Here is a 27,357-nt window from a genome sequence, read left to right as displayed (position 1 = left end):
TGAGGACGAGGCTCTATCTCACAGTTTTGGGGTGATCAGGCACAGGGCACCCCTACATCTTCCCTCCTCCCCAGAGGGTGACCTCTCAGTCACACTAAAAACAATGAAGTTCTCTGGGTTCTGGGGGAGCTTTGACGATGGTGGGTTTGGGTGACTAGCGAAAGGAAAAGTTTCTCTAAACTCTAAATAAAACGCTGCCATCCATCAGGATTTTCTGCGACGATGGAAATGTTCTGAATCTGTGCCGTCCAATATAGTAGCCACCCGTGCCTACTGAGCCCTTGAAATGTAGATGCTGAGACTGAGGAACAGGATTTTACTTTTTGTTTTTGTTTTGTTTTCATTTTTTTAAAGTAGGGGGCTTGAACTCGTGAGCCCGAGATCAAGAATTACGCGCCCCACCTACTGTGCCAGGCGCCCCTGAAGTTTGTTTACTTTTCATTAAATTACGTTTTAATCGCCATATGTGGCCAGTGGCTACTGTATCGGACAATGCAGCTCGAGGGCCTTGGGGACAATGGGTTTCGCTATGTGGCAATGCAGGAGCAGGGACAAGGCTAGCATCGGTCTTCCTGAGGCCCCGTGGCTGGCCAGCGTCGGGAATGGGGCTGGGGTGGATGTCCTTAATCAACCACAGAACACTTCTCTTGCCTCTTTATTCCCAATGCACCTTTGTCCCCTCTTTTTCCAGGGTCCTCACCACACACTGATGTCCCCACTCCCTGATGGTCTCCGGTGAGTTGCTGGGTGCCTCTTGGCGAATGCGCCTGGGAGACAGAGCTTCGCACTTGTCCCTGCCCAGCTGTCTTTGGCGGGCGTCAAAGACCACGTGCCCTACCCGGGTGCCCGACCCAGGACAGTAGGGCCTCCAGTTGTTTTGGGGAGGCATAGACTTCTGGCGATAGTTCTGGCAGGCCGAAGGGATGGTGTTCACGGGACGATACACCCAGTCTTGGCTGCCTGCTCGCCGGGGGGATGGCTGCAGCTCGATCAGTACGGGTACCTCTGAGAAGGTGTGCAGGTCACTGTAGACCACCTGGGGTTTGGAGGAGTAGGAGTTCTGACTCAGTGGAACAGAAATCCATGATAGGCGCTGCTCTGGACCCTCCTTCCGAGGAGCCTCCTCGGGTACAAATGACTTTGTCATTTGTGTTGACTTTGGGGTCTGAGGTAGGCCCGAGACCTGGACAGTGTCAGTACCTAGGACAAGGCCTGGGTTCTTGTGGTGGTCGGGACTTGGGGTAAGGCACGAATCCTTGCAGAGGCCCGATCCCCCATTAAGGCCTTGAGTCCTGGGGAGGCCATGGTCTTGGGTAAGGGCTGGGCCCTTGTGGGGGCCAGGATCTTGATTGATTCCTGGGTACTTGTGGAAGCTAGGGTCTTGGGTGCGTTCTGGGCTCCTGTGAATTCCAACATCGTGTGTATGGCCGCATCTCCTTTCGACTTCAGTGGCTTGTGTAAGGCCTGGATTCTTATGGAGATCAGAATCTTGAGTAAGGCCTACGCTTCTGTAGACTCCAGAATCTTGGGGAAGGCCTGGGTTCTTGTAGTCTCCTGAGTCTTGGGTAAGGCCTGAGCCCTTATGAAGGCCAGAGGTTTGGACCAAGCCTGGACTTTTGTTGACTCCAGAGTCTTGGGCAAGGTATGGGCTCTTACGTGGGCAAGAATCTTGGGGAAGGTCTAGACTCCTAGAGACTCCCGACTCATTCGCATTACCTGTACTCTTATAACCTCCAGAATCTTGAGAAGGGCCTGGGCTGTTATGGAGACCAGTTGTTTGGGAGCAATCTTGGCTTTTATAGAGTATAGTCTCTTGGTTTTGTTCTAGATTCCTATAGACTCCAGAGTTTTGCATAAAGCCTGAGCTCCTCTGAATGTCAGAAGTTTGGGGAAATGGTGTGTTTTTGTGGAGGTCAGAAGGTTGGGTGAGACATGGGCTCCTAGAGATACCTCCATCTTGAATAGGACCTAGATTCTTCTGGGGGCCAGAATCTTGGGTAAGGACTAGATTCTTGGGAAGTCCAGAGTCTTGGGAAGGGCTTGGACTCTTGTAAAGATAGGGGTCTTGGGGAAGGCCTGGGGGCTTGTTCAGGCCAAGATCTTGAACAAGGCCTGGGTTCTTGTAGGGGCCTGGATCTGGGGCAAGGCCTGGGTTCCTAGGAACTCTTGAGTCTCTTGAAAGGTTTGGAGTCCTTTGGAGGTCAGAGTTTTGGTTGAGGCCCGGACTCTCGTGAAGCTCAGGGGCCTGGGGTCGGATTGGGGGTTGGAACGTCTTGGAGAGCTGGGGAGGGATGGGAAACTGGGAGGAGGGGGTGGACGGAGAAGACTTGGAGGCTGGGGGATTTTGATGGTTGGAGAGTTGACGGAGGACGAAGGATTTGGGAGGCATAAGAGGCAGAGATAGAGTGCATGGTGGAGGAATAGTGCCCGGCACGCTCTGGCCACCGGTTGGAGAATGAACGCAAGGTTGGGAAGGTATGGCACCCTTGGAGTAGACCACGCACTTGGGGTAGACTGGAGTCTGGGAGTCTGTGTGTTTCCTCTCAGAGCTGCAAGGGTGGAAGCTGCAGTAAGGGAAGGTCTTGGGCTGCAGGAACTTGTCTTTGGCGTCATTTGAGATCTTCCATTCCATATTCCCCAACTCCAGGTAACCCAGTATGGACCCTGCGGAGGGCTTGGCACTGTCCCCACTATGTGGCTTCGGTGTCTGCTCCGCTGCACCAGAACTGCCCAGACCCTGCCCCTCTTGGGCCCTGGGGAGGGTGCCCAAGTCCTTTCTGGAATACTCAGAGTTCTGGGGCGGGCACACGTGGCACAAGTTCTGCTTTGCCCTGCGGGCATCGTAGACCACCTGGCCAGTGGAGAGGCCTTGGCTGAAGGCAGTCGGGGTAGAGGGAATAGGAGTTAGGATGGGGGTAGGTATGGTGGCAGAGACAGAGATAGGAATAGGGACAGGAGCGGTAGTCAGGGTCATGACCAGAGCTGAGGTTGGGACAGAGATTGAGCCAGGGGCTGGGGTAGCAGTTGGGGGAGGCACTGGGGCAGAGGCGGGAGCAGGGAGCAGGGTGTGAGGGGTGGGGGTATAGGTCACAGGAGCATGGGCCGGAGGGAAGGCTGGGGCATGGGCTATTGTGCGCTCGGGACTGTGACCCAGGGAATGGGCTGAGGGGTGCTCAGGGTCATGGGCCTGGGCAGCAGTGTGCTGGGTGTGCTCAGGGGTGAGGCCTGGGGGATGTGGAGAGGCCTGGGCTGAGGCATGCTCGGGGGCAGGGGCTGGGGAGAAGATCTGGGCTTGGGGTCGGGGTGCTCAGGAGTGAGGGCCGGGGAGGAGGGCTGGGCCTGGAGGGGGTTGTGCTCAGGGGTGTGGGCTGGGGGGGAGATCTGGGTCTGGGTCTGGGCCTGGAGGGGGTTGTGCTCAGGGGTGTGGGCTGGGGGGGAGGTCTGGGTCTGGGTCTGGGCCTGGAGGGGGATGTGCTCAGGGGTGTGGGCTGGGGGGAGGTCTGGGTCTGGGTCTGGGCCTGGAGGGGGTTGTGCTCAGGGGTGTGGGCTGGGGGGGAGGTCTGGGTCTGGGTCTGGGCCTGGAGGGGGTTGTGCTCAGGGGTGTGGGCTGGCGGGGAGATCTGGGCCTGGGCCGAGTCGTAGTCTGGGGTCTTAGTCTTGCTCTCGGGCAAGTGGAGGGGAGCCATGTCTGCCTCGCTCATCCTGGGGAACTGGGAAGGTGTGTCGTGCCTGGAGAGGAAGGGCGCCCGGGCCTCTAAGGCTGTGACCTGAGGGGCCTCCCCGGCTCCCGTCACCCCTTCCTTCCACAGTCCCCATGGCGCGTCCACAGGACCCCCTGCGTGTCCACCCCGAGGCGGCATCCAGCGGCTCCCGGAGGCCTTCTCGTCGTTTCTGTCTACTCTCCAGGAGTCCAGGTGGTCGGAGCGCCCCGGCAGGAAGCGCCGATGGTAGCCGGAAGGGACTCTCGAGCACAGGTTCTTGGGGTCCTCGGAGCAGCACGCGCACGTGGGACGGTGGCCCACGCCTCTGGCTTGTTTGTCTGCAGGGAAATCGGGATGGGACGAGGCCCGGCTTCCCGAGGGGCCCGAGAAAGGGGGACAGGCCCACATCCCCTTGAGGCCACGCTGGGGCCCGCTCACCTTTGGGGAAGAGGTGACGGAAGAGCATCCTCAGGTTGCTCTTCAGATGCCTCCAGAGCTGAGGGACGCGGGGAAAGGGGGAGTCCGGAAGTGGGGTGAGCCCCGAAGGCCCGCTGCCCTCCCGCCTCGGCCCCTTTGAGGCCCCCCGGCCCCCGCCCCTGGTGCCCAGCCCTGCCCTGACCAGAGTCACCACGTTGATCCCCACATTGAGCAAGATGAAGCTGCCCAGAATCAGAAGAATCGAGTCTCCGAGGTCCTGGCACTTCCTGGGGTGGGTGCCAGAGCACCCTGGCGCTCCGGGGTGGGCTCGCTGTCCCATGGCCGGGGGTCCCAGGACTGCCTGGGCCCCCTGGCCCCCACATACTCGCTAGGAGCCAGGCTCCTCTGGCGGGGGAGGGGGAGAAGGACTGGGTCATAATGGGGCGGGCGGCTGGGGTCACAATGAGGGAGGGCCGGGGACAGTGTGCCCTGGTAACTAGGTCACCTGAGCCCGGACGGTCAGGTGGGGCCTGGAAGCCCGCGTGCCTGCCCCGCGGCCCTGGCTGGGTCCCCCACTGCCCGCTGCCTCACTCCATCAAACGCACATTCCATCCCCTTGGCGGCTCCTGAGGCCGGGGAGACCTTGGCCTCAGAGCCCTGGGGAAGGCCCGGCTGGACCCCAGAGCCCTGGCATGCTTCCTGCCCTTCCCCGGGCCGTGGTCCCGGCTCTGCCCACACGTGGAACCCACGGGTCTGGAATCTGACCTCACGGTCTCGCGTGGGGCTGTGCCTCTGAGCCCACTTTGGGATCAGGGCGACGGGGACCCAGCGTAGGTGCTCAGGGACCCGTGGTTTGGAGTCTGCCGCTGCAAGATGTCCTTAGTGCGTGGCACGGGACCCGGGGGCCTGCGGGGGCGGGGGAGGGGGGTGGCCGCCGCCGAGGGGAGCCTCACGCCGATAAGGGGACACTGGCTTCTCGTGTCAGGAAGCCAAGAGCAGGGACCCGGGCTGGCAGGAGGAGGGGACGCTTCCAAGCCACAGAGCATCACAGCGCTTCCTGGACTTTGTGGCTCTTTATTCCTCTCTCCACGCCCCCCCACCGCCCGCGTTCCCCGCCGGTCAGTGGAGTTTCCCGTTCCGGCTCCTGTGCAGGGAGGGCCTGGAGGCCGAGGTGCAGGGGGGCGGCAGGGAGCTGGCCCGCGCTCTGCTCTCCTGGACCTGCCGCTTCAGCTCCAGGCTGTCGTATACCTGGTAGCTGCCATTGGCCCCCGGGGTCCGGCTGAGTGGCCTGAAGGTGGGCTGGGCTGGGGGCGGCTCGGGAGCCTGGGCTTCGGGCAGGGGCTGGGAGGAGCGGGGCAGCAGGGCTGAGCCGGGAGCCGGGGCCCGTCGGTGGGAGGTCTCGCCCAGCACGGTGAGGGATGCGGTGGTCAGAGGGTGCCGGGCGGGCGTTGCCTCGGTGCTTTCGCCGGTCCGGCGCCGAACCTCGTGGGGGTCCTGGGCGCCTTGGCCCAAGTGCCCCGTGGATGGGTGGGGGCTGCGGTTGGACTGGCTGTGAGCGTGGCCAGGGAGGCTCTGCCGGTGGGCCTGGGGGAGCAGGGCTCCCGGGCCTCGGGCCGGGACCCCCGGGGCACCAGGGCACAGGGGGGTCCGGAGCCCTCCAGACCACGCCGCCGCTGATCCCGGGAGTCATGGAGTAGCTGGGCCCCTGAGGGGTAAGGGCTGTGTTCCGCGGGGACTCGGGAGGGGCCGGGGGGCAGCCGGCGGGGGGGTGGTGGAGACGGGGTCTGCCGCTCAGCCTCCAGATTGCCCCAGATTCGGGACTGGGGGCAGTGGGGCCCGTAGGACTGCAGCCTCAGCTCCGACTTGGCCTCCACGCGCCTGGCCATGCGGCGCAGCTCAGGTGACAGGTACAGAGAAGGTGGTGGCAGGCTGGCCAGGATCCCACCCTGGCGGCCCCACAGCCCCAAGTTGGAGGGCAGGCCCACCGGCTGGTAGAGCCCTCCCCAGCCCCGCCATGGGTACTTGGGGTGCGGGAAGGATAGGTCATCCTCCTCCAGGCAGGAGTCTAGGTTGTCCTCGTCAAAGGAGGGCACTGGCCACAGCCGTGACATCTTGCGGCTGTGACAGTGACTGTGGAAGACGGAGCGGTTGGGGGGGAAATGCCTATGGTTCCTCAGTCCCCACTGGTGGCTGCAGGGGCGGTGGCGGCCGGGGTGCCGGCCACGGCGGTGGCTGCAGCGGCGGTGGCGGCGACAGCTGCAGCGGGGGCTGCGGAGACGGCGGTAGGAGGAAGAGCGATGGCAGGTGGGCCAGGCCATCTTCACTTCTACAGGGTCCAGGGCACAGTGGATGTGAACGTCTTGGGTCTTGGCCGGGGCGTCTTTGGGGGAACCTTCGGAAGCCTGGAAGATTTCATCTGGGGGCGACGAGAGTCCGTGAGGACAGGGTGAATGTCAGAAGAGCTCGGGGTTGGGAACAGTGCGGCCTGGGTTTCTAGGGTGGTGATGGTGGCATCGGGGGGGGGGGGTGTCCCCTATCTCTCTTGCTGCCATACTCACTTTTCAGATGAATCCACTGTATCATCTTGTCTAAGGCATTCTGGAGTTCATGCCACATCTGGGGGTACGGTGGGGTGGGAGTGAAGACCACGCCCGCCCCCAGCCCTCTCCACCCCGGGGGGGCGGGGTGGCCCACGGCCATGCCGTCACTGACCGCAGTTACCACGTTGATCCCAATGTTGACAAGAATGACGAGACCCAGCAGCAGGAGCAGTAAGTCGTTGGCACCCTGGGGAGCTTCTTGGTATTGACTGCAGGACCCCAGGCTGTCATAATAGAGCTGGTTTTCCATGGTGGGGGGGTCCTAGGGCCACCTGGGCCACCGCGCCCCCCCCCCCACCCGCCCCGACCACACTGTGCTCATGCCAGGACCTGGGGACACCTACCAGCTGGTGAGGCTGTTGGGTCACAATGAGGCACATGGCAGGGGAGTCACAATGAGCATCTCTTTTATCCACTTGGCTTGCTCTTTATATGGCCGTCTCTGACCTTGGCTGCCACCTGATGGGAGTCCAGTCCCCAGATACCCCAGAGCTCCCTTTGTCTCTCTGTCTCCCTAGGGCTTTGCTTAAGTCAACACCTGATTGCGGATTTGCAAAATATGGTGGCTGTGGGTACAAGACAGTCTTCATAGGGACGGAATCAGCCAGAAAGGATTTCCTCCAGTGCGTTGTTCTTTCGAGACCTTAGGGCAGCTTAGTAGCCTGATGGAACTCTCCACCCGCGCCCACTTGGGGCCAGCAGCTAAGGTGACAGCGAGAGTCCCCTCTAGGGTTGCAGTTTTCTCTCCCTGTCCTGCCAGTGGCTGCAGCCATAGGCGTTGTGGTCACTGAACCCAGCGACTGCTTGGCTTCAGAGCAAGACTGACCGCCAACCGTGGTCTCTCCCCTTCCTAACCCACTGCCCTCCCACTGGCCCATCCCTCCAAGTTGAAACACTGTTGGCTCCCACCTTAAGAAAAAAACTCATGAAATACACAAAGCACACCCCAGATGTAATTGTCGATGTGCCAAAAGGAGTCTTCTTTTAAACCAGGTTTGTCGCTGGGGGTCCGTGCAAGTGGTGCCCCGGGGACCTCTAGTCTTTTGTTGGCTTGAGGAACAACTCAGCAAAAAAATAAAGGAAGAGCCGACGGGCAGGGCGTTTCCCCTCCAGCCTCCAAACGCCTAGTAGGTACATACTCACTGAAGGGAATCAGCTTAAAGCAGGCTGATTCACAAAGGGCCTTCCAGGACTCCACCTGCTACGGAAGGTGAGGTCCAAGCTGCTTCCGCCTGGGCGCCTGCCCTCACGTGGCTTCCCTTCCCTAAGGTCGTGCCTGTGCACGTGTACGTGGGTGCATGCCTGTGACCCCAACTGTCTAGGAGTGGGGTAGGGCCTGGGTGTCCCTGCTCTCTGTGGATGGAATATTCTGACGCGTTCACACGGCAAGCTGAGGAAGGTGGGAGGTTCTGCTGGGCCAGGCTGACTCGGTGGCCGTGAAATCTACCCGCGGGAGCAGTGCCCGAAGCCTCAGGGGCCGCGAGGTTGATCCCTGGTGTCTGTGTGACCGCGAATAAGTCCCTTATCCTCTCTGAGCCTCGCTCTCCTCATTGTGACAGGCAGGTGCTAATCAGAGGAGCGAAGTCACAGAGAATGTCCCCAGGATTTCATCCTCTGCTCTGAGCCTGCTCTGGGGTACGAGAGCCTCAGGTCCCGGCCGGGAAATTCTGAAGGCCTGGATCTCTCGGCCGGCCGGCCACCCTCCAAGAAACCAGGGCTTAAGAGGCAACCACACCGCGCCCTGTGGCTGCAGCCTACCTCTGGCGGAAACCAGGCCGCTCGAGGGCTGGGGCCATGGGGATGGGGTCCCCCTCTAGTGCAGGTCTGCCTGAGGATCTGGGGAGGGATTTGGGGGGCCTGGTCTGGGCACAAAGGGAAACAGGGGAGCTACAGGTGGGAACGTTGGAAGGAAGAAAGAGCTGCGGGCAGGGCCCAGGGCAGCCAAGAGGTGGATGAGGGTCCTTAGGGCTCTCTAGGCCCTGTTGCCAGGGAGAGCGTTGTCTTAGCGACCAGGGCTTTTGGGTGCCGTGGGGGCCCTGGCACCCCCCTCCCCCCCACACCATCACAAACCACCTCCTCTCTTCCTTTTATTTGTCTCCCGGTCACCTCTCTGCCAGGGAACGGTATACCCAGTCCTTGCCCGTCCCCTCGGCATTGCTGGACTTGGAGATCAGCGGGTAGCAGTGGGACAGGGCCTCTACCTCGCGGGTCAGCTCCCGGAGGCGCCGCCTCACTTCTCGGGCGTCATACAATACGCGGCGCGAGGAGGGGCGCCCGGGGAGGTCGGGGACGATTGCGGGGCCCTGGGCAGGGGGCGGGGCCGGAGGGGCAGGGGTGCCCCGCTCCTGCTCGGCCTGGGCCCCCACCCCCGCGCCCGCGCCCGCCCCGGAGTTGTCGTGGCTCAGGCCCTTTGGGCTCGGGGGTGGGGGGTTCACCGGGTACACGTAGGCCTCCAGGCCCAGCTCCGACTGCATCCCTCCTTTGAGGGGCTTTCCTTCTACGGTCTGCTGGAAGCGAATGGTGTGGGGAGCCCAGAGCCCCTGGGTGGATCGGAAGCTTTCCCAGTCTGCGCAGTGATCCCAGTTGTGGGAGCAGACTGCTGGGTGCCGATGTGGGGGCTTCTCGTCGTCGTCGGTGTCGGGGGCCCAGGCGACCGGGCGGTGCGCCCGGCGCCTCGAGGAGCCCCTGTGGCGATGGCGGCGAGTGGGTGGGGGGGTCACGGTCATTTTCACGGGGTCCATGGCGCATCGAAGGTGGACTGCAGGGGCGCTCTCTTTCGGAGGCTGGGTCTGCTTCTCAGGTGAGGCTGGCTTAGGAGCTTCTGTGGATCGAGGGGAGGCGAGAGGCTGGGGGAGGGGGGGAGGCTGGTTCCTCCAGGGATGGGGAGGGCCGGGCACCGGGTGGGGGGAGAGGGGGCACCGCCGTGGGGTCTGAGAGGGGAGAGCCGGAGGGGAAGGGGCTGGCTCAGGGTCAGGCCTGGAGACCCCTGGGTCCTGCCTCTCCTATGCCCCCAGCAGCCTCCGCTTACCTTTCTCATAAACGACGCGGAACACCCGATGTAAGAAGGCGCGGAGTCTGCGCCAGAGCTAGGTGATGGAGAACACAATGACCCCAGGCAGGCCCCGGCCACCAGGCTCTCCCCCAGCCCTCCTGCCGTCCCCCTCCCACCAGAACCGCCCTGACCAGCGTCACCATATTGATGCCAATGTTAATGCAGATGATGAGACCCAGCAGCAACAGGATGGAGTTGCCCAGGTCCTGACAGCTGTTGGTGCTGGAGCTGGGATATGAGGCCCACCCAGGCCGCGGCCGCTCAGCCATGGCCATGGGGGTCCCTAGGGCCACCGGGCCCCTAGGCCCCCAGCCCACTGCGCCCACAGTGTCTGCCCGCCTGCCTGTCCCAGAAGCTCCTGGGGGTAAGTGGGTCACAATGATGCCGGGGCTCTCCCTCACAATGTGCCAAGAGGGAGAGTCTGGGGCCCGGGGCTGACCCTCTGGCCTGTCTGCTGTCTGCCCCCATCAGCCCCTGCCCGCTCCTCCTCTACACCAGGCTCAGCCCCTGCCCACACTTGGGCCCTGAACGGAACTCCCCAAACAACCCTGCCACCATAGCGGCCTCACCCCAGCACCCTTTCCCCCTTTCTCTCAGCCCTCGAAGCCATCGGCCGAGATGGGCTGTGGGCTCCGACTGCCTCCCCGGCGCGGGCAGGGGGGCCTCCCGACGGCTCGTTTCCTCGGGCCCCCACCCCCATCAGAGCACGCACGAACAACAGTTAAATTTTTATATTTACAATATTCTCTTCATCTTTTGCCAGGTTTAAAAATGTGTACAGAGCCGCGAAGGGTTGGGGCAGGGACATGGGATTGTCAGGGGGTTGTTCTGGGGAGAGGGGCTGGGCATTGGAGTCCGTGGCTGAATCATGGGGTCCCCCAGCCCCCCTCCCGTGCCCCAGCTTGGGGGGGCATCTGTCTACAGGGTTCGGGGCCCAGGTCCCTAGCATTTAGAGGACGTGGCTGTTTGGAGAGGAGCTAGACCAGGCAAGGGAAGGGGGCAGAAAAGAACTAAGTCTCCATGGGGGGAGGTGGGAGAAGGGACAGTCAGGAGGCAAGGGCTTTGGGGAGCCAAGGCCAGGGGTTCTGGACCCGGGTGTGGAAGACGGCACCCCACCCCCTACTCAAGTTTGGCACAAACCCGCAAAATGCCAGCAGGCGAGGATTCTCCTCCTGCTGGTGTCCCTTCAAACCCTTCCTGACGACGTTTCTGTCCCCAGAGGCCCAAGCCCTTTGTCCTGGGGCACCTCCTTCCCGGGCAGTCACCTCACACATGTCCTTTCAGATTCTCCCTGCTGCTGTCTGCCCAGGCCCCGCCCCCCACTGCCCCTCCATCTGTTCCTGGGCACGGCTGACCTCATTCTCTCCCCAACCTGTCCCTCGAAGCCTCGCCCCCCTGCTCTCCCCCGCGCCTTTCCTTGAGCCCTGGCCGGCTGAGGGAAGGGGGGCCAGGTCAGAGAAGGGGAGGACGTCCAAGGGGAGAAGGTGGTCTGACATCGAGACGGGATGGCTTCAAAGAGGGAGACAGGGTTGGGGGATTAGGACACCGAGGCACCGAGGGAGGGGATGAGACACAGTGAAGAGCGGAGACACAGGCGGGACCCTTGTAGCTGCCGCTTCCCCTCCCCCCCCACCCGGTGTCCCCCCCCCTGTCTCCACAGTTACCTGCCCTGGCCCAGGACTGGGGAATCCTTGGCACGTTTTGAGGGTCTTCCCCCCACCCCACCCCTCAAACCCACCTACGCAGTTTGGCACGGATGAGCAATGATCTGAGGACTGAGGGAAAGGCTGTCCTCAGACCCCAGTGAGGGCTTTGGTCAAACATGCATGGCCTCTGTGGGTGGCACGCCATGCCCCCCCAACTTAGCATCTCTTGGAGAGGGGCAGAGCTCTGCCCCCAGGAGTTGTACATCCCCCCACCCCCCCAGCTTCTGTCTGTCGGGAGTCTGTCCCCACCTGCCGGGTGGGGAGGAACGGGGCGCTAGGCCTTCTTGGACCTGGCGGGGAGGCCAAGGAGCGCCGGAGAGCCCGGGGCCGTCCGCATGGGAACACACACATCCACATGCAAGAAGGCGTTTCCACCCAGAGAAATGTGTCCCGGACCCGTGGGGAGACAAGTTCCCCGGGGAGCACGGGGGTGCACGGATCTCCTCCCTCCCTCCCCCTGGCAGGGAATCTGTATCTGTCGTGTGCCAAGGCCAGGCCCACCCAGAGAACGTGCTTCATCTGACATATGCCAGGGGTGGGGGGAATAAACATGCTTGGCTGGGGCAGAGGGGGGTGGGGCAGGGGGCCGGGGTGGGGGTGGGCGGGGGGACTGTGATTTCCTCGCTGCTTCCCAGGCACCACCCTGCCGTGTCTGTCCGGTGGCCAAGGGTCACGGGTCCGTGAACACGCCATTTCCAGGGTCTCCATGGGGTGGGGGAGGGGAGGAGGTGGGAGAAGGCAGGAGGGAACGGGATTCTGGGGTACAAATCCCCGCAGAAACTCTTCGAGGGGGCCAACATGTGTCCAGGGCGGCAAAAAAAAAACCTCACCCTGCACATGGCAAAACGCACCCCCTCGTGAGAAAGCACACCTCCACGTGGGAAAACACTTCCACGTTTCCGCACACCTAAGACTGGTGTCCCAGTGGAGGGGACGAAACGCCCCCCCCCGAGTTGTTCCGAGGCCCGGGTCCAGAGAAGAGACAGGGCCTCTCGGCGTCCTGGCGAGGAAAACCCGTGTCCACCTCAGGCTCCTCCGCGCGTGACGCCCCCCCCCCCGCCCCCGCCCCCGCCCCCCCCCGCGCGGGAGAAGCCTGTCGCCGAGCGGTCCTCCCTGCCTCCCCGAGCGGCACTGCCCGCCGGCGGGGGGTTCGTGGGGGTGGGGGGACGGCTGGGGAGGAGGAGGGCCTCCCCCCGCCGCCCCCTATACCCGAGTGGTGGAGTGGGGGTGCGGTAGCGTGTTGTTGTGGCCGGTAGCGGTGGGGGGCGGCGGGGGGAAGGGCCCGAAGGGGTGGAGGGAGGGGGGCGGCGGCGGCGGCGGGGGCCCCAGGCCGCTGGGCAGCAGGGTCAGCGCCCCGGGGGCCAGCAGAGGCACGTCGTCCGGCGCCCGGCGCAGGGCCAGGGTGTAGTCGGGCGGGCAGGCGGGGCGCAGGGCCTCGGCGGGGTCCGCCCCGACGCCGCCCGCCCGCTTCAGCTGCAGCGACACGAGCTCCTCCTCGGGCGGCAGCTCGCGGCCGGCGGCGGGCAGCAGGGCGCCCCCTCCCGGCACGCCGGAGCCCGAGCCGCCCGGGGGGCTGAGCCGCCGGCACCGCAGCTCCTGCCGCCGGTCCCGCTTGTAGTAGAGCGCGGCGAAGGCGAGGATGTTGAGGAAGAGGAGCGAGGCGCCCACGGCCACCGTGACGCTGAGCTCCGTGGAGTAGTCTCGGGAGTCCCCGGGGAAGCGGTCGTAGGCCCGGGGCCCCGGCTCGGGCTCGGGCTCGGGCGGCAGCGTGGCGGGCGGCGGGGGCCGGCGGGTGCCCGGGGCGCCGGGCGGGGGGCGCGGCGGCCAGCGCGTGGCGTAGGGCGGCAGGCGCGTGGTGGTGGTGAAGAGCTCCGTGTGCAGGTTGTGCAGGTGCGGCACGAGCTCCAGCCAGAAGGCCACCTTGTTGGCGCGGTAGTTGTCGCGCACGCGCGGCTTCAGGCCGATGTGCAGGTACTGCTTCTCCTTGCTGTTGAACTTGCTCCACACGACCTCCTCGAAGCGGTTGGGCTTGGTGTGGATGAACTTGGTGTCCTGCGGCACCGGCTGGTTGGGGTCGCTGTGGGCACAGGAGGGCGGGGAGAGGGGGAGTGAGGGGGAGGCCCCGAGGGGGAGGGGGTGGGGGACGGGGTGTGTGTGCGTGTGTGCGCGCGCGCGCCCCACAGAGATGCAGAGAGCCCGGGACACGGAAGGAAAGCCGGAGAACACGAGACAGGAAGAGAGACAGCCAGGGAGAGAGGCAGCCGCTGAGACCGAGTGAGATGGACACATTTTAGCGGGGCGCCTGGGCGGCTCAGTAGGTTAAGCGTCCGACTCGGCTCAGGTCGTGATCTCACGTCTCCTGGGTTCGAGCCCCGCATCGGGCTCTGGGCTGACAGCTCAGAGCCCGGAGCCTGCCTCGGATTCTGTGTCTCCCCCTCTCTCTCTCTCTCTGTCTGTCTCTCTGCCCCTCCCCTGCTCGCGCTCTGTCTGTAGCTCTCAAAAATAAATAAAAACGTCAGAAACCGAGAGTCGAAGACACAGGAGAGAAACCAGCAGGCAAAAGGTAAACAGAAGAGAGAGAGAGGGAGAGGCACCCGTGGATTCGAAGAGACGGTGAGAGAGAGCCGGACAGACACAAATCCCCACACGCTCACATACACAGCCCCGAGCATCAGACGGAGAGCAGAGTGTCCGGAGAGAGGGAGGAGGAGGGCGGGAGAGACAGACCCGGAGCCAAAGCCGCCAAGCGAGCCGCCCCACCCCGCGAAGGACAGGGCCCTCTGTGTCGGACCCCGCGGACGGTCAGTGCGTGGCACTGAGGAGGCGTCCAGCAGGTGCCTGGGCGGAGAAGGGTCGGGGTTAGATGCCGGAATGACGACTTGGGGAGTGGGGGGCGCGAGGGAGACCGCGCGCAGGGTGGAGGGTGTGCGCGCCTTGGCCTGCAGGGGGCGCCCCACCCGGCCCCGCCGGCCCTCACCCGGTCTTGGCGAAGTTGGTCCAGTAGGTCATGACCACGGCGCTGAGCATGACGTCATTCTTGGAGAAGTTGCACGGGAAGAGGTCGGTGGCGCCCACCATGGGCACGCCGAAGACGTAGGGTAGTTCGTCCCCGTGCGCTGCGTCCGCCCACTCGGGCCGGCCCTCCGCCTGGCAGTGGTGGTAGAAGGTGTAAAAGTACACCGGGGACTGGTAGTCAGCGTGCAGCTTGGCGGTGGCCACGGCCGGCGCCACCCACTGGTGGTCTGTAAAGAGCGCAAGCAGCGTCTTTCGGCGCATCTCGCCGTTGTCCCGGTCGGCCCAGTCCGTGTACATGAACTTGATGGTCTCTCGAAGCACATCCTTGCCCTCCGGATAGCCATACAGGTTGTCCACGAAGTTGGAGACGGTGAAGTCAAACGCGCTGGCGGAGACCCCGTCCTCGCTCTCCGCCGAGTCCTCTACGAACTTGAGGCCTTCTCCTTGGTTGACACCAATGAGCATGTCATAGTTGAGGAATTCTCCCTGCTGCATGAGGATCTCAGGGTCATCGGGGACGACGTCACCGTCCACCACGGGCCCGAAGGCGATGTGGTAGCTGGGGAGAAGGGGTCAGGGTCTCATCACCTGCCCCCTGGCCTCCTCTCAGCTCATAGCCTGCTGAGCCCTGTGCTCACAAGACCCTTCTCCCCTACTTAAAAATCTGCCGAGTCCTTCGGGGCGCTTGGCCTCTCGGGAAGTCGTCCCTGAAGCACCTCATGGCACCGTGCGCCCCCTCGCTCTGTTTGGGCACCTCCGCTTAGGGAAGGCTTCCGAGAGAAGAAGGCGGGGCCGGTGGGGGGGCCCGAAGCCCACCTCTCCTTGCCTGCGGGCACCTCTCACCCTCAACCTCCTTGGAACCAACAAGGCAAGTGAAGGCCTGGCCCGGGCCCTCTCCCACCCCCATACCGGGCGGGCTGCACATCCTGGTCCACCAGCTCCCGGGAAGGCTTCCGGCGCAGACACTCCACGGCCTCGGCGCTGTCCTCGCGGTCGCAGCCCACCTTGGCCGCCAGCAGCCGCGTGTACTTGAGCGGCTGGTAGTTGACCGACCAGCTGGAGATGGCGGTGCCGCTCTGGGCGATGGCCTTCTGGAACAACCCTGGCAGGGGCAGGCAGACCTCAGGCTGGGCTGTGTTAGCCCAAGGCGGGAAGGGGGCGCCCCGGGAGCATCCGAGTGTGGGAAAGGGGACAGGGGGAGGGGGCAGGCGGCGGGGTCGCCGGTACCTTCCGAATGGTGAGAGAGGATCAGAAGGTTGACACAGGAGGCCCCTGCTCCAGATCCAAAGATGGTGATGCGCTCGGGGTCACCCCCAAAGTGGGCAACGTTTTCGCTGAGCCAGCGCAGGGCCTGGATCTGGTCCAGGAGGCCGTAGTTCCCTTTTGCAGCCTGGTCCCCGGTGCTGAGAAAACCTGGGAGGAGAGGAGGAGAGGGCCTTCCTGGGGGTGTCGCAGCACCCCGGCCCCCTCTCTGGGCAGCCCGGTCTAGCCCAGAAGCCCTTCCGCTTCTGCCGGGTTGAAGGGAACGCCGCCCGCCAGGGCCCCCTCCCGGACTCCAGCCCCTAGAGTTGGCCGTCCACCCTCACCGAGCACCCCAAGTCGGTAGTTGAGCGTGGCTACAATGACGTTGCCGTAGGCGGCCAGGACGGAGCCGTCGAACATGTTGCCGGTGCCCTCCATGTAGGAGCCGCCGTGCAGAAACAGCATCACGGGCTTCTTCCCAGAGTCCCGGATATCTGCGTGGGGAGGGGGTGGGCGGTGGGCCAGGGTCGGGGGACAAGAGCACAGTCAGACCAGAAGCAGCACCGCCCAGCTCCCGGGGCTACGGAGGACCGGCCCGGAGCTCAGGGGACGTGTCGCTCCCATCCCTGGGGGGGCAAGACCGGATTCCCCTCCCCCCCTCCCCGTCTAGCCCTGGCCGAAGGTCCCTCCTCACCTCCTGCCAGTCTGCCCCACGGCACGTCTCCCAATGCCACACAGACCTTCCGAGAAGCCTAAGAGGCCGGGGTGAGTGGGGGACCCTCCCCAGGGCATCTGCTGGACCCGGGGGACCCCCCAACCCACACACACACGCAGCAAATCGCCTTCCCGCTCCTAGGGAGACCAGACTCCCAAGTCTGGCGCTAGGGATGCTGGGAGGGTCCTGGCCGCTCCTCAGACTCAGGCCTCGGGCCTCATGTCCACGTGGTAGCCTGGTCTGTGGGTGAGGGGGTGCCAGCCTAGGGTCCCTGGGGGCTTGGTCTCCTCCCTGCCCTAATTCCTTTCTAGGTCACCTCCCCAGTTACCATGGCAACCCCCAGCCTAATTACTGTGCAGGAGGAGGCAGGGTGGGAGAGAGCCTGCCTGATAAAGCCAGGGCCCGGCTCTGTACTCTCAGACCCCCCCCCCCCCAAAAAAAAACTGGCCTGACCCTGGGTTCTGCACCGGACATCCCTCTTGCCATGTCCCTAAAGGATCCCGTCAATCACTGCCACATGTGGTAGGCCCTTGAGGCCCTCCAGACCACACCGAGGAGTGACAGATTCCAGAAGAGGGTGGGAGCCTGGGAGGGCCCGCCACAGTGGTCCCCAGGGCTCTGGCAAGTACCCTCCCTTGCAGCCCCTCCCACACGATTCAGCCACAGCGCCAGGCTGGGGTCACCCATGGCCCCATGGGCCCTCCTCCTCCTTGACACCTGCCATGTCTGACTAGCCTGGGCATTCAACAAACGAGAGCCGGGCCTGGGCCTCCACAGCCCATCCCCAGGGCCTCTGCTCACCTCCCTCCTGCTGGAAACTTTGCTCCTGCCACGAGGTCAGCCCGCAGGCCACTGAGACACTCCCCTCCACCCCTACGGACAGCTTTCCAGCCTCCAGTCTCTCAGGACCTTCTCTGCCACCTCCCCCTGCCTGCTGCCCTCTCTGTGCCCTCTCCAAACCTCGTTCTTCCCCTTGCTCCAGACCCGGGCTGGAGTCCGCCCTGCAAGGCTCTCTCTTAAAGTCCTCAGTTCTCCCCCTCCGCCCCACCCGGCACCTCCACTCCCAGTGTGGGAGGAGGGGGGGGTCAGAAAGGGAAGGAGCAGGGAGGGGAGCTGGGGGCGACAAGAATTCAAAACCAACAACAAGAAACAGGATCAAGAAAGAAGAAAGAAAGAAAAAAACAACAACCAAAAAACAAGAAGCTCTCGGGGGGCAGATTCGACAAGAAAAGAAAAAAAAAAAAAAACCAAAAACCAAAAAGATCCATTTTTTTTTTTTTTCGGAAAAAAAGAAAAAAAGAAAAAAGTTCTTTGCATTTTGTTTTCCTTTTCAAAATTTTGCGGTGAAACTCCAAGATATTGGGCCCTGCTTTCAAAAATTTCCCAATTCTTTAATTTGCTTCGAATGTTTGCGTTTCCTGCAGCTGATAGGCTTTTGGAAATCGTAGCAGGCTTTTGGTTCTGCCGTTTCAATTGTGCCATCAATTTGCCAACTTTAGATTTTTGTTTGTTTCCAATGTCGTTTTGTTCCAAATTAAAGTTTGTGTGTTTTTTTTTTTTTGTTTTTGTTTTTTTCCCTCAAATGTTACTTGTCACGAGTGGCAAACCAGCCCAAATTTCTGTCAAACTCTCAACATCCAATTGTGTTTTCACTTTTATTTTTGCTGTGTTTAGCTTTTCTTGCAGGTTGGCTAGTGGGTCCGACATGGTGCGGATCGCCTTTGCAGTTTTCGTAATTCGCGTTTCGAATTATTACAAGTTTTTCTTTTCTTTTCTTTTTCGTTTTTAGTTGGGACAACGACTTAGGGGCCTGGAGGGCTGCGGGGGGCATTTAGTTAGGGGCAGGGCCGTGACCGTCCTCTTATCAGCAACCACATGCAGCGGCCGGATTTTTAAATCTACCTGTGTCCGGCGGATTGAGCGTCGCCTCGTCACGTTTTTTTGTGAGCGGACCTAAGACCGGGAACACAAAACAGAGAAAAAAGGACAATTTTGTGGGGAAAGATGGGGGTCGGGGGGAGGTGGTGGATGGGGAGGGGAGGGCAGAAAGCAGAAAAGGGGAGGGTGGGGGCAGAAAAAATAAGCCAAAAAAAGCAAAATTTGGTCGCAAGAAAAAGAAACCAAGAAAAGAGAAAAACGTTTCTACAACCCGATTTTGTTCCCCTTCCCGGAAAAAGTCATGCCCCAAAGAAAAGGCTGGTTTTGGAGGGGGGGGGGGGGGGGGGGCGGGGCCTGAGTGGGCTGAAGCCTGTTTGAAAGACATTGACTTGGCTTGTCGAAGTGTTTGCTAATCGCTGGAAATTAAGCGGTGTTAGAGGTGGGGGTGGGGAGGGGAGGGGAGGCCCACCCGAGCCCGGGTCACCAAGGCCAGCTGTACCACGGGGCCACCACTCGCACAGGCCCTCTTCAGGGCCCGCGCGGCACCTGCCTGCTCCCCCAGACTGAGAGACGGGGGCTGCAGCGGAAAGGACCGATCCGGGGGGCAGAGCAGAGACACCCCCCACCCTCCCCAGCTCGCAGCCCCTGGAGGCCCTCAGCTGCCCACCGGAGGGCTGGGGGTAGATCAGTCGGGCCGCCCGCCCGCCTGTCCAGCCTCTCACCCGCCAGCACGCCTCTCCCTTCTGCACTCACGGGCCTGGCTTCTCACCCCACCCCCCCAGTGTGGGGCGAAGCAGGGAAAGGGGTCATCAGGTCTTGCCCTCCATTCCACCTTTTCCCTCTGCACCCCCCAACCTCCCGCCTTACCCAGGCCTACTCTCCCCCACCCCGGTCCAGAACGGTAAACTTCCCACCGGGGGCGTGAGCACCACCCCCCACCCCACCCCCACCCCGCCACTGCTCTAACGCCAGAAAGCGCCCCCTCCCCAGTTCGGGGTTCGGTCCCCACATAGGGAACGGGAAACACAGTGCCCTGAGCCAGCCTGACACATAAGGTGCCAGCCAGAAGGTGCCGGGAGGCACAGAGTGTGCCCCTTGTCCAGGAAAGGCCCCAGACTGGGCTCGCAGTTTGGTTTCAGGTTTCTTCCAGACTGGGGAATGGTCAGGGGAGAGCTAGAGCCCGGGAATCGGAGGGGTCCCCTCCGTCCCCCCAGGCTGATTGATCTCTCCGCATTGACATAAGGACCAGCGCGGGGAGGGACGGGTCCGCAAGGCCTAAGCCAGTCTCTGGAAGGCTTCTCCCAGCTGGCGGTGATGGCCCCATAGGGACCCAGTAGGATCAGGACCCGCTCTCTACACCAGGAAGCGACTGGGGATGAAGTCAGCAGGGCACGTGTGGGCGTGAGAATGTTGGGCGTCCGTGCCCGCGCGTGCGCGAGCGCGAGGGCGCGCCTGCCTGAGTCAACCTCTTCCTCCCAGAGCTGATGTGAGGATTCAGTGAGATCACCTGAATGTGTCAGGCCCCAAGCAGGTCTGTGATAAGAGGCCGTTAAAAATACAGAGTACCGGGTGGACGACTCACGGGCCATCGTTAGGGGTAGGTAGGCTGTCGGGGTGGGTGGCCCGTGAGAGGGCAGGGGGGCGGGGGTGGACGGCCCTCACGTGGAGGGGGTCGCGGTATTGGGGAGGAGGTGTGGGGTGCATTGAGGTGCTTGGGATCTGGGTAGGATTGCAGTAGAAACTTCTGAGCGTCGTGGGCATGGGTTGCTAGGAGGCACGGTTTCTATGGGAAGGGTGGTTACGGTGTTGGGGTGCACGGCTGGTACGAGGAACACAGGGTGGCTGGAACGGAACGTGTTGGGAGTGAGGTGTCCGAGCACTGGATCTGTGGGTAGGGGAAAGGGCTGTTGGGCGCGCTGTCACAGCCTGAGTCGTGATGCGAGTCCCTTCCTGGGGCTAGGGAGGGTTGGGGTAAGCGACGCCTGGGAAGCGTTGAGGGTGCTGGGGACTGTGGTGTGAATGGCCACGTGCGGGGTTACTCGCTAGGTCACGTGATCCATAGGTGGCCGTGTGGGGGTGTTCTGGCGTAATGATATGGGGGTGTTCGTGGACATAGACAGAAGCAGTGATACAAGGATATCATATAAGGACAGCTAGAAGGTACCCTGAGAGATACCCCGTGTGCTGAAGGCTGGCCCGGGGGAGGACTTTCCGGGCAGTGTGCTGGGGGCCGTGTGCCCTGCTGGGGCGCACCTCACGAGGGCAGCCCGCTCCAGAGCCCCGAGGGAAAGATGTTCTGATGGGGATGGGTGTGCTGGGCTCTGAATGGAGGGGCCCCTGGCGAGGCGGGGGGGTCCCTGATCCTTCAGGGGTGCACAGGGGTCAGGGGACAGAGCTGTCTGAAGAGGAGACGCTGAGCTCGGGTGAGGCCCTCTGGATGCGATGTGGGAGGTGGCAGTCTGTCCAAGCACACCTGGAGGAAAGGGAGTCTCTGTCTGTCTTGAGGGGCAGAAGTCACTAAAGTGGGTATTCCTCGGGAGGAGCCCAGGCCTGGGCGTGGGAGGTGGCACAGAGCTGGCGTGGGCGTCTAGGCGGGTAACAGGTCCTTCCGATGCCTGGTCACCCTCAGGGGCCACTCTGTGCGCGCCTTTGCGGGGATGGGGTCGCTAAGCCCCCCAGAGAACGTCCGGGGTGGCTGTCTGTGGGATGCGTTCCTGGGACTGCCCGCCAGGCGCCCGGGGCCACCCTCGGAGGGCACTCGGCGCCCGCAGGCACACAGCGCCTCTCACGCCCCCCCCCCCCCCCCCCCGCAAAGGCCAGCAGGTGCCGGCGCCCGAGGGTCCGCATGCGCGTTTGTGGCCTGCGTCCACGGGGTGCCCCGCCTGGTGCCCGCGCCCTTACCGTCCTCGGTGGGCACGTAGAGGTTCAGATACAGGCAGTCCTCGCTCTGGTTCTGCACGTAGGTGGCGGCCGCCTCCAAGTTGTCGGTGAACCACACAGGCAGCATGATTGCGGGCAGCGCCCCGTGCAGGTTCTGCGGGCAGGCGGGCGGCAGGGTGGTGGCGTTGCGCACGCCGGGCCACGAGGCGGGGGCCTCGGGCGGCTGGAAGCGGCGGGCGCCCAGGGGTGGCGTGGCGTAGGGTACGCCCAAAAACTGCACGACGGGGCCCAGGATCTCGTTGTTGAGCTCACGGCGCACGCCGCGCACTCGCCCATAGGCCGTGTTCACCACTGGGAAGCGCTCCTCCCCGAGGCTGCTGAGGCCCAGGCCCGGGCCACCCGGGGAGCCGCCAGGACCCCCTCCCCCCCGTTGAGCCCCTGCCAGCCCCACCAGACACAGCGCCAGGAGCCACATGCTGATCGGGGGACCCCCCCTCCCTCCCCGGGACCCCCCCCCTCGGAGAGAGAGAGAAGGGGGGGGAGAGGGAGGGAGGCCCCCCTTGCCCCAGGAGGGGGGAAGGGGGTGGGGGAAAGGAGGGAGGAGGGGGGTGGGGAGGGACCTGGGTTAGACTGGACAGAGAAGGGGTCTGTTCCTCTCCATGGAGGGGGCGAGGGGTGGGGAAGGGGAAAGAAATGGGAGAAGGTGAAGGCAGGCCCGACCTGCGGGGGGAGGAGGGGCGGGGTATGCAAGAGACAGACAGACAGACAGACAGACAGAACAATACGGAGAAGTGGAAGAAGGGAAGGGAAATTGGACAGGGCAGACAGAAGGGAATGGGGAAAACAAGAGACAAGTGGTTAGTGACTTGGAATCCACACCAAGTTGCCCCCCTTCTTCCACCGTCCGGCCCCCTAGCGCCTCCCCCTCCCACCCCAGCACCCCACCCCCAAAGCAGGGACCCAGATAGAAAAGTCTAAGGCTAAGGTAGGGTCAAGATGCCGCACAGGTCCAGGACAGAGCCAGAGGAGAAGCAGGCCAGCTCCCCAGAACCAGCCTGCCCCCCACCCTTCCAGCTGCTTTGTCCCTCCTAGGCAGGCGTTGCTGGGGGACTCAGGAGTCCCAGTTCCCACCTCCCTGGGAGGGATGAGAGAGACAAGGAAGAGAAAATAAAAATACCAAGTCATTAATTAGCAGGAAGTGGCGGGTTTGTTTATACGTGTTAATTACTCCTCAGCTGTGATTTCCAGGCACTGAACCCCCAACCGGGCCAGACTCGGGCCCTTCTTGGGACCACAGGAGCCCAGCACCTTTTCCTTCCTTCCACAGCCCATCCCCTAAGAATCTGTGCAGCGGTGGGGGGGGGAACCCCTTTCCCCCAGGTGTTCCTCATTCCTTCCATCAGGAGTTAAGGTGCCTTGAGGCAGGGCCTCGAGTAGGCAGGGGATGCTGGAGGGGCAAATCCGGGGACAGATGCGTGATCCTGCGGCCGGTTGCCGGGCGACGGGATGCTGCCCCGCAATGTTACCTCGGCAACCGGCTGCAGCTTTAACCCTAGAGGGGGGTCTGGAGGAAGAGGGGAAGGGGCTGGCTTGGTCGCGGGGCACATTCAGGGCATGAGGGCAGAGGCGTGAGTTTTCCCCAACCTTAGCATAGAGAAAGAAGTGTATATGTTGAGGGGAGCGGGAGATTGGGGCCTGGAGAACCCTAAAAGATCCGCCTCTTGCCCCTTGTGGGCCAATCAGAGCCTAGCCCTAGTGACCAGGCCTCTGGCTGGGGAGAAGGGGTGCTGAGGTGGGTTTGGAGGGCATCACATGCGTCCACCCACTGCCCCCCTCCCACAGTCTCCAACAGCCTTGGACCCCAGACGCCTCTTCCATGCATGGCATTTTGACCTCCGTCCTGGGGGGGGGGGTCAAACCTCGGCTTTCTGCTCACCCCATCTCAGCTACTGACGTCCCCTTCCCCTTGCCAGCCCCCCACAGTTGCTGCTCTGATGCCTGGATGCTCAGGACAGCAGGGACAGGACAAGAGACAAGATCAGACCAAAGGGGCAGACACCCAGGTCATTCCAGCAAGCGCCCCCTGTCCCCCCCCCCCCCAACAGCCGCCAGAGCTGTTTGCTGACGCGGGGTTTTCGGAGCCAGGCACCAGCCCGCGGGTGGCTCTCTGCAGGTGTCAATTTATTCCAGAGCTGAGGACACAGGAATCCTTACCACACACACCCAGTCGTGCCCTCCCCCTCTTCAGGTCCTCTTAAGCTCCTGTTCCCCCATCACCAGGAGGGGGCTTGGGGCTGGCTCCCTCAGAATCTCCTCTGTCCAAGCCAGGCTGGGTTCTGCTTCCATGGCCCTGCCTCCCCCTCCCCCTCCTACTAACATGGTCTGTTTCTGCCACCCCCCCCCCCCTTTAAGGTACTTTGGGCCCCTGGCCTCCTCACTGCCAGCTTCTCTCCCTTCCCTCCCCTCACCTCTCTCCTCTCCATGATGCTCCCTCGGAGCATCTTTCCCGGCCTCTTCCAGCTTGCTCTCGTTTCTGCCTTCAGTCCTTTCCCCTTCTCTCTTCTACATCTTTCCACATCTCCCTCCTCGCCGTGGCTCATCTTTCTCTCTCCTTCAAACCTCTTCCCCAAATTTCTCCCTTAAGCCCTTTCTACTTCTCTCTCTCTCTCCCCTCTTTCCCTATCTCTGTCTCCCCCATTTTCTCGCCCCATCTCTGTCTGCCACATCTTTCTCCCCCTCCTTCTCCCTGTCCCTCTGCCTTGCTCTCTCCATTCCTGCCCAGGCCTGACTCCCCCAGCCGGGGAGAATTGAGGGAGGGGGGCTCAGGCCGCAGGCCCCCCCCTCTTCCTGCAGTGGGGAAAATGGCTTGGCCGGGAAGGGGAGAAGGAGGGGGAGGGGGAGATGGGAACACACGGGGTCTGTGGGCCCATTCAAAGGATCATTCATGGGCTGGAGAGAGGCAGAGACAAAGAGACCGAGACGCAGAGACACGGCGAGAGCATCCCTAGGCGGAGACACGCAGACAGAGCAGGCTGGGGGGAAACCAGGCGCAGGGAGAGAGATGGGGAAAAGGAGACCCCAGTGGACCGCCACGCACCCCCCTCCACCCGGCCCGGCTTAGCTCCTACCTGGCTCAGCCCTGGGGCCGTGGTGCCTCCATCCAGGGCTCCGAGTAGGGGGCGGATGGGCTTCGGGAGGGGGGCGGCGGCCTCTGAGCCCCCGCGGCCCCGCAGGCCCAGCCCCCGCCCGCAGCGCCTCACGGGGCGGGGGAGGGGGATCGCCCCAGCCCCGGGGGGCGGGGCCGGGATCCAGTCGATCCCCGGGGAAAGGAGAGGTAGGGGATGGGGTCAGGAGGAACCCGAGAACAGGGAACCCCGCAGTGGGGCCGGCGGAGCGAAGAGGGGGCAACGAGACAGGACTGGATTGGGGATCCACTGGCTCCGTGGGCCGGCTTCGAGGGACCAGAAGGTGGTACAGGCGGAAGATCCTAAGGGATCGGGTGCGGGAGGAGGTGTCCACGGCAATCCCCAGGGGCCCGGAGCCCGGGAGCGCAGGATCCGCGGTGCAGGGGCAGGGATCCAGCCGGAATCCTCGGGGAGGGGGAGGGATCTAGTCGATCCCGAGGGCGGGCGGGAGGGGGAGGTCCAGGGAGTCAGAGGAGGGCGGGAGCCGGGTCTGGAGCCCCGGGGTGGGGGTCGGCAGGGCTCCTAGGAGGGGCAGCGGGGGTAAAGGGGAGGCTTCGGGAGACGCTCAGCAGCCAGGAGGCCCGGACTCCTGGCTCCGCGCGCCGGGGCCCGCCCGCCCCGCGTCCATCCCAGCCCGAGAGTGATGATCCGCCGGCGGAGCAGCCGCAGCAGCCCCGCGCGTCACCGCGCGGCCGCCTCCCCCGCCCCCTGCGGAGAGAGCGGCGCACACCCCTCGCTCGTACCCGCCTGCCCGCCCGCCCTCCAGAGTGTGGGGGGATTGGAGACGGGAGAAGGGGGCGGGAGCGGACAGACCGACGGATGGACGAAGCGGGCCGGGGCAGGGTGGAGACATCGCCCCCACCGGGTCTCCCACCCTCCGGGCTCCCGCGGTTGGTGGGTTGGGGGCGGGGGCGGGGGGGAGGGGGAGGGTGAACTCAAGGGGGCGGGGCATCACACGAAGAAGGCGGGGCCTTGGATCCGTGGGAGGGGCCATCTCGACAGTGGGCGGGGTTTTGACGGCGGTGGGTGGGGCTTGGTTACCCGAGCGGCCGCCTCCTTGTGAGAGTAGGCCTGGTTTAAAGCTGAAAAGGAGGAGCCAGTGGGGAAAGGGGCGGAACTCCGCGTGGGGACCGGGATCTTTGGAAATTGGCCGGAGGTGGGGGGGGTAGGTATCGGAAGGAGCGATCAACTTTGAAAGTGGGCCAATCCGTGACGCAAATCCTCTAGTCCCGCCTCCTCGCCCCGCCCCTCACTGCTCCGCTCCTCCGACCCTGATTGGTTCTTGTTTCTCCGCCCGCCACGCGGCTTCGCCACTCAGCAGAGCTTTTACAAAGGCGCAAGTACCCGGGTGAGGACCTGGACGCTGGAATGAACACGTCCCGGATTGGGCACTTTTGGACATTATTTGCATGGGAGATTGGGATTGGCTGGCCTCTTGGGTGGCCTGGGCGGTGTTCCTCCGGCGCGTGACCATCCACTGCCATGGCCGGGCCGGGGGCTGCTTTCCGCCGCTTGGGCGCCTTGTCCGGAGCCGGGGCCTTAGGCTTGGCCTCCTACGGGGCGCACGGTCAGGGGGCTGGGGTCGACCTTCGGGGTCTGGTGCAGGGGCGGGGTCTATGGGAAGTGCCGGCTTTCCCCTCCACCGGACAGCCCTCTGCCTGGTCCAGTTTGGTCCCCAGAAGCGCCCATGTGCGTTTCCACCAATGAGACGCCTTCTGGGGGCATCCACCTGGGCCCTCCCTCCACCCGGGAGTCGGGGCGGTGGAGGCAGGTGCTCGGACCGGTAACCTTTGCCTCTCCTTCCACAGGCGCCCAGTTCCCGGATGCCTACGGGAAGGAGGTGAAGGGACTTGGGGCTGCCCAGCTTCCGGGTCTAGGAGCGCCCCAAGTCTGGGGTCGCTGAGGGAAGTAGGGGAGGGGCGGAGCACCGAGGGCGGCGAGCATGTGCCGTGGGTGCTGGTGGGACAGGCGAGCCGGGACTTTAGCGGGGGGACGAACTTTTTCCGATGTGCCCCCACGGGATGCAGGCACCAGCGTTGCTTAGGAAGTGTCTTCCCCCACCCCGCCTTCCATGTCTCTTTTTCTTACAGCTCTTCGACAAGGCCAACAAACACCACTTCTTACACAGCCTGGCTCTGTTAGGGGTGCCCCATTGCAGAAAGCCCCTCTGGGTAATCCTACCCCCATGCCCAACCCTGACCGTGCCCCACCAGCTCCCTCCGTCCGCCCTGTTCTTACTGGCCTGTATTCTTGTATCTCCTTCAGGCCGGGTTACTGCTAGCCTCTGGAACCACCTTATTCTGCACCAGCTTTTACTACCAGGCTCTGAGTGGAGACCCCAGCATCCAGACTTTGGCCCCCGTGGGAGGGAGCCTGTTAATCTTGGGCTGGCTTGCCTTGGCCCTTTGAACTTCTTTGTAATTGATTGCTGGGTACTTTAAGAGTTGGAGCAGGGAGGGGATTAAAAGGGAAAGGCAAATAAAGAACTTGAGTCTTTGTTCGGCTAACCTCTTGGAGAAAGAAGGGTAAGCATTGTCCACCTCTGGACTCCTTCCCTTTGCTGAGACTGAATCTTGGGTCTGGGGATTCTGTTCATTCGAGATTAGCTTGTTAGGAGGTTCTGAAACCGGTAGGCGTCAGAGTCCTAAAGAATGTTGGAAATACTGCAGAATCTTTCGGAAGCACTCTTTGGGCCCAAGTCACCATGCGGTTCTGCTGCCCACTAGAACTGAAGGTTACTGTAGGGTAAAGTTTTCAGGCCTGCCAGGCCACACATTTATTGAACATTCACTCTAGAAGTCAGAGTTAAGGCAAGGCAGCTCAGGAGTAGTGCCATTAGTTACAAAATTCTTTGGGGTTCAACGCAGGGACAGATCATCATGTATGGGGGGCGCATAAAAGGCTTCAGTGCTTGAGATAGTCCTTAAAAGAGCTCTGTTGTGGGGCCGCCTGGGTGGCTCAGTCCA

The 27,357-nt window shown here is 63.0% G+C and overlaps 6 protein-coding genes and 1 long non-coding RNA gene across 10 annotated transcripts; 2 read left to right on the top strand and 5 right to left on the bottom strand.

The window, feature by feature from the left end:
* Positions 1-641: 641 nt before the first annotated feature.
* On the bottom strand, positions 642-3,287 carry LOC122233717 (uncharacterized protein SPEM3-like). Its single transcript, XM_042967376.1, has one exon. The coding sequence runs from the start codon at positions 2,972-2,974 to the stop codon at positions 656-658; it is 2,319 nt and encodes a 772-aa protein (XP_042823310.1). The 5' UTR covers positions 2,975-3,287; the 3' UTR covers positions 642-655.
* Positions 3,213-4,522, bottom strand: LOC122233718 (uncharacterized protein SPEM3-like). 2 transcript variants are annotated; one of them, XM_042967377.1, is made up of 3 exons: positions 4,321-4,522; positions 4,140-4,197; positions 3,213-4,039 (listed from the first exon to the last, which is right to left on the bottom strand). In XM_042967377.1, exons 1-3 carry the CDS (start codon positions 4,456-4,458, stop codon positions 3,213-3,215), a joined length of 1,023 nt encoding a protein of 340 aa, XP_042823311.1. In that variant the 5' UTR covers positions 4,459-4,522. The 2 variants fall into 2 exon arrangements, with proteins under 2 accessions (XP_042823311.1, XP_042823312.1); XM_042967378.1 differs by having other exon boundaries at positions 4,345-4,522.
* A 650-nt stretch (positions 4,523-5,172) lies between these two features.
* Positions 5,173-7,040, bottom strand: SPEM2 (SPEM family member 2). Its single transcript, XM_042967137.1, is given in 4 exon segments — positions 5,173-5,710; positions 5,713-6,534; positions 6,677-6,734; positions 6,831-7,040. Coding segments are annotated over 4 exon segments (1,491 nt in total). The 5' UTR covers positions 6,969-7,040; the 3' UTR covers positions 5,173-5,237.
* Positions 6,494-9,012, top strand: LOC122233665. 2 transcript variants are annotated; one of them, XR_006211330.1, is made up of 4 exons: positions 6,494-6,564; positions 7,237-7,425; positions 7,712-7,849; positions 8,282-9,012. It is a non-coding gene; the product is annotated as an uncharacterized LOC122233665 (long non-coding RNA). The 2 variants fall into 2 exon arrangements; XR_006211329.1 differs by having other exon boundaries at positions 8,278-9,012.
* On the bottom strand, positions 8,793-10,129 carry SPEM1 (spermatid maturation 1). Of its 2 annotated transcripts, none has more exons than XM_042967138.1 (3): positions 9,902-10,129; positions 9,747-9,804; positions 8,793-9,539 (listed from the first exon to the last, which is right to left on the bottom strand). In XM_042967138.1, the coding sequence occupies exons 1-3, from the start codon at positions 10,043-10,045 to the stop codon at positions 8,821-8,823; spliced, it is 921 nt and encodes a 306-aa protein (XP_042823072.1). In that variant the 5' UTR covers positions 10,046-10,129; the 3' UTR covers positions 8,793-8,820. The 2 variants fall into 2 exon arrangements, with proteins under 2 accessions (XP_042823072.1, XP_042823073.1); XM_042967139.1 differs by having other exon boundaries at positions 9,911-10,129.
* Positions 10,130-12,679: 2,550 nt separating this feature from the next.
* NLGN2 (neuroligin 2) lies at positions 12,680-21,681 on the bottom strand. Its single transcript, XM_042966207.1, has 7 exons — positions 21,228-21,681; positions 18,351-18,401; positions 16,078-16,227; positions 15,719-15,904; positions 15,401-15,593; positions 14,454-15,050; positions 12,680-13,553 (listed from the first exon to the last, which is right to left on the bottom strand). The coding sequence occupies exons 1-7, from the start codon at positions 21,679-21,681 to the stop codon at positions 12,680-12,682; spliced, it is 2,505 nt and encodes an 834-aa protein (XP_042822141.1).
* Positions 21,682-25,840: 4,159 nt separating this feature from the next.
* TMEM256 (transmembrane protein 256) lies at positions 25,841-26,887 on the top strand. Its single transcript, XM_007091621.3, has 4 exons — positions 25,841-25,958; positions 26,200-26,231; positions 26,482-26,562; positions 26,657-26,887. Exons 1-4 carry the CDS (start codon positions 25,874-25,876, stop codon positions 26,798-26,800), a joined length of 342 nt encoding a protein of 113 aa, XP_007091683.1. The 5' UTR covers positions 25,841-25,873; the 3' UTR covers positions 26,801-26,887.
* Positions 26,888-27,357: the final 470 nt, after the last annotated feature.

This window comes from Panthera tigris, chromosome E1 (genome assembly GCF_018350195.1).
Source record: "Panthera tigris isolate Pti1 chromosome E1, P.tigris_Pti1_mat1.1, whole genome shotgun sequence".
Lineage (NCBI taxonomy): Eukaryota > Metazoa > Chordata > Mammalia > Carnivora > Felidae > Panthera > Panthera tigris.
This window is presented reverse-complemented; position numbering and strand designations above follow the sequence as displayed.